The sequence below is a fragment of the Delphinapterus leucas genome, unplaced genomic scaffold (assembly GCF_059928025.1).
Source record: "Delphinapterus leucas isolate spDelLeu-1000000601 "Yukka" unplaced genomic scaffold, BTC_Dleu_Yukka2 spDelLeu_asBTCV2_sq25, whole genome shotgun sequence".
Taxonomy (NCBI): Eukaryota; Metazoa; Chordata; class Mammalia; order Artiodactyla; family Monodontidae; genus Delphinapterus; species Delphinapterus leucas.
The window spans coordinates 5,267,452-5,269,319 of record NW_028322234.1 but is presented as its reverse complement, the minus strand read 5'-3'; the positions used below and the strand labels follow the sequence as shown (position 1 = coordinate 5,269,319).

Sequence of the window (1,868 nt, the reverse complement as noted above, 5' to 3'; positions counted from 1 at the left end):
TTGTTAAGGATGCAGACTCCAGGGTCCAGTGCCAGGCTGTTGAATCACAATACCCATGATCCAAGTGCCAGCATCTCCTATGTCCCAATCCGGGGAATGGGGTGGCTTTTTTATGCCAATTGTCCCCATGCAAAGTCAGGACCACAAGGCCCCCTGTGAGACTGAGGCTGGTGGCTGCTGAATCCAAGAGCAAGTGAGCTAATCTCAACAGATCCTCTCAAAGTCCTCCCCCAAGTCACTTAGGAAGCACAGTGATGTAATACATGTGGCCAATACACATTGTCTTTATCAATATTAAAATGAGTGTAGCTAATCTTTTATTCCACTAGGATTATCCATGTAGCAACACTATAAGCCTGATACTCCAGAAAATTTAAGGTTACTCCAAAGTCTTCTCTGCTACTCTGATCTTTGGGGGAAGATAAACCATGGGGAAAATGCACATTCCCTTCCGGTAGCACTTCGTTCATCTCATATGACACATCTACTAAGTTGCTCTGTGATTATTTATTGACAGGTCTCTAACCCCCACCAGACTCTGAATGCCTTGAGGGCAGAGATAGGATGTATCCCTGTGTCCCAGGCACTGAACAGTGGGCCTGGAACATGGTAGGTGCCGAACAACTATTCTGCCCTAGGGCTACTTTGCCGACCAGCTTCCTCAGGGCTGCCTTCATGTCCTTGTTCCTTAGGCTGTAGATAAAGGGATTCAGCATGGGGATGACCACCCCACACAGCAGAGCAGCCGCCTTGTCCTTCTGGGAGGAGCGGGAGATGCAGGCTGCAGGTACACAGTGAAGATGGTGCCGTAGTATAGTAACACCACGGTGAGGTGTGAGCTGCAAGTGGAGAAGGCTTTCCATTTGACCCGAGCAGAAAGGATCTTGAAGACTGCTTGGAAAATGGAAGTATAAGAGAAGAGGATGCACGCAAGGGAGCTGGTGCCCAAGATGATGCCGAAAGGAAAGATCACCGGCTCGTTGGTGTGTGTGTGTCTGAGCCGGAGAGCTTCGGCAGGGGTATGAGGTCGCAGAAGAAGTGGGGGATTTCAGAGCCGACACAGAAGGTCAGTTGAGCCATGAGGCAGGTGTGCACAAGGGACTGGAGGTTGGTGATCAGCCACGGCGCCCCCACCAGCAGCCCCCACACACGGGGGCTCATGATGGCCAAGTAGCACAGAGGGTGGACAATGGCCATGAACCTATCAATGGCCATCATGGCCAGGAGGAAGCTGTCTATGGTCCCGAACAGGTGGAAGGCATACATCTGGGCAAGGCATACAAAGGGGATGGCTTGGCTGAGTCCAGAGGTTCACCAGCGTCTTGGGGACGGTGGTGGAAGACAAGAAGATGTCGACCAGGGACAGGTTGGAGAGGAAGAAGTACACGGGTGTGTGGAGGTGGTTGTCTGTGATGTTGGCCAGGACGATGAGCAGGTTTCCAAAGACGGTGACCAGGTACATGAGAGCGACAGCCCAGAGGAAGATCTGATGCTCTGACTTTTCCGAGAGTCCCAGGAGGAGGAATTCTGAGACTGCTGTTCAGTTTTCTGGTTCCATGGACAGTCTGTGTCTACTGTGAAAGATAAAAGGGGAGAGGGAAGCAACATAAAGCTGGGAGTCAGAGATGGAGTTCCAGTCTCAGCTCCCTACAGACCCGCAGGTTCTGTGAAAACCCATGGAATCCTTACAGCTCCCTTCTGTGGATTTCTGTTTCCCCACACAAAACCATCCATGTCCTTCCTCCTTCCTCCTTCCTCCTTCCTTCCTTCCTCCTTCTTTCCTTCCTTCCTTCCTCCTTCCTTCCGTCTTCCTTCCTTCCTTCCTTCCTCCTTCCTCTTCTTCCTTCCTTCTTCCTTCCTTCCTTCCT

At 51.3% G+C, this 1,868-nt stretch overlaps 1 protein-coding gene across 1 annotated transcript; it reads right to left on the bottom strand.

Annotated features, from left to right (window-relative positions):
• Positions 1–521: 521 nt before the first annotated feature.
• On the bottom strand, positions 522–1,573 carry OR1I1 (olfactory receptor family 1 subfamily I member 1). The gene is given in 4 exon segments (XM_022558384.2): positions 522–775; positions 778–991; positions 994–1,300; positions 1,302–1,573. Coding segments are annotated over 4 exon segments (1,032 nt in total). The 5' UTR covers positions 1,559–1,573.
• Positions 1,574–1,868: the final 295 nt, after the last annotated feature.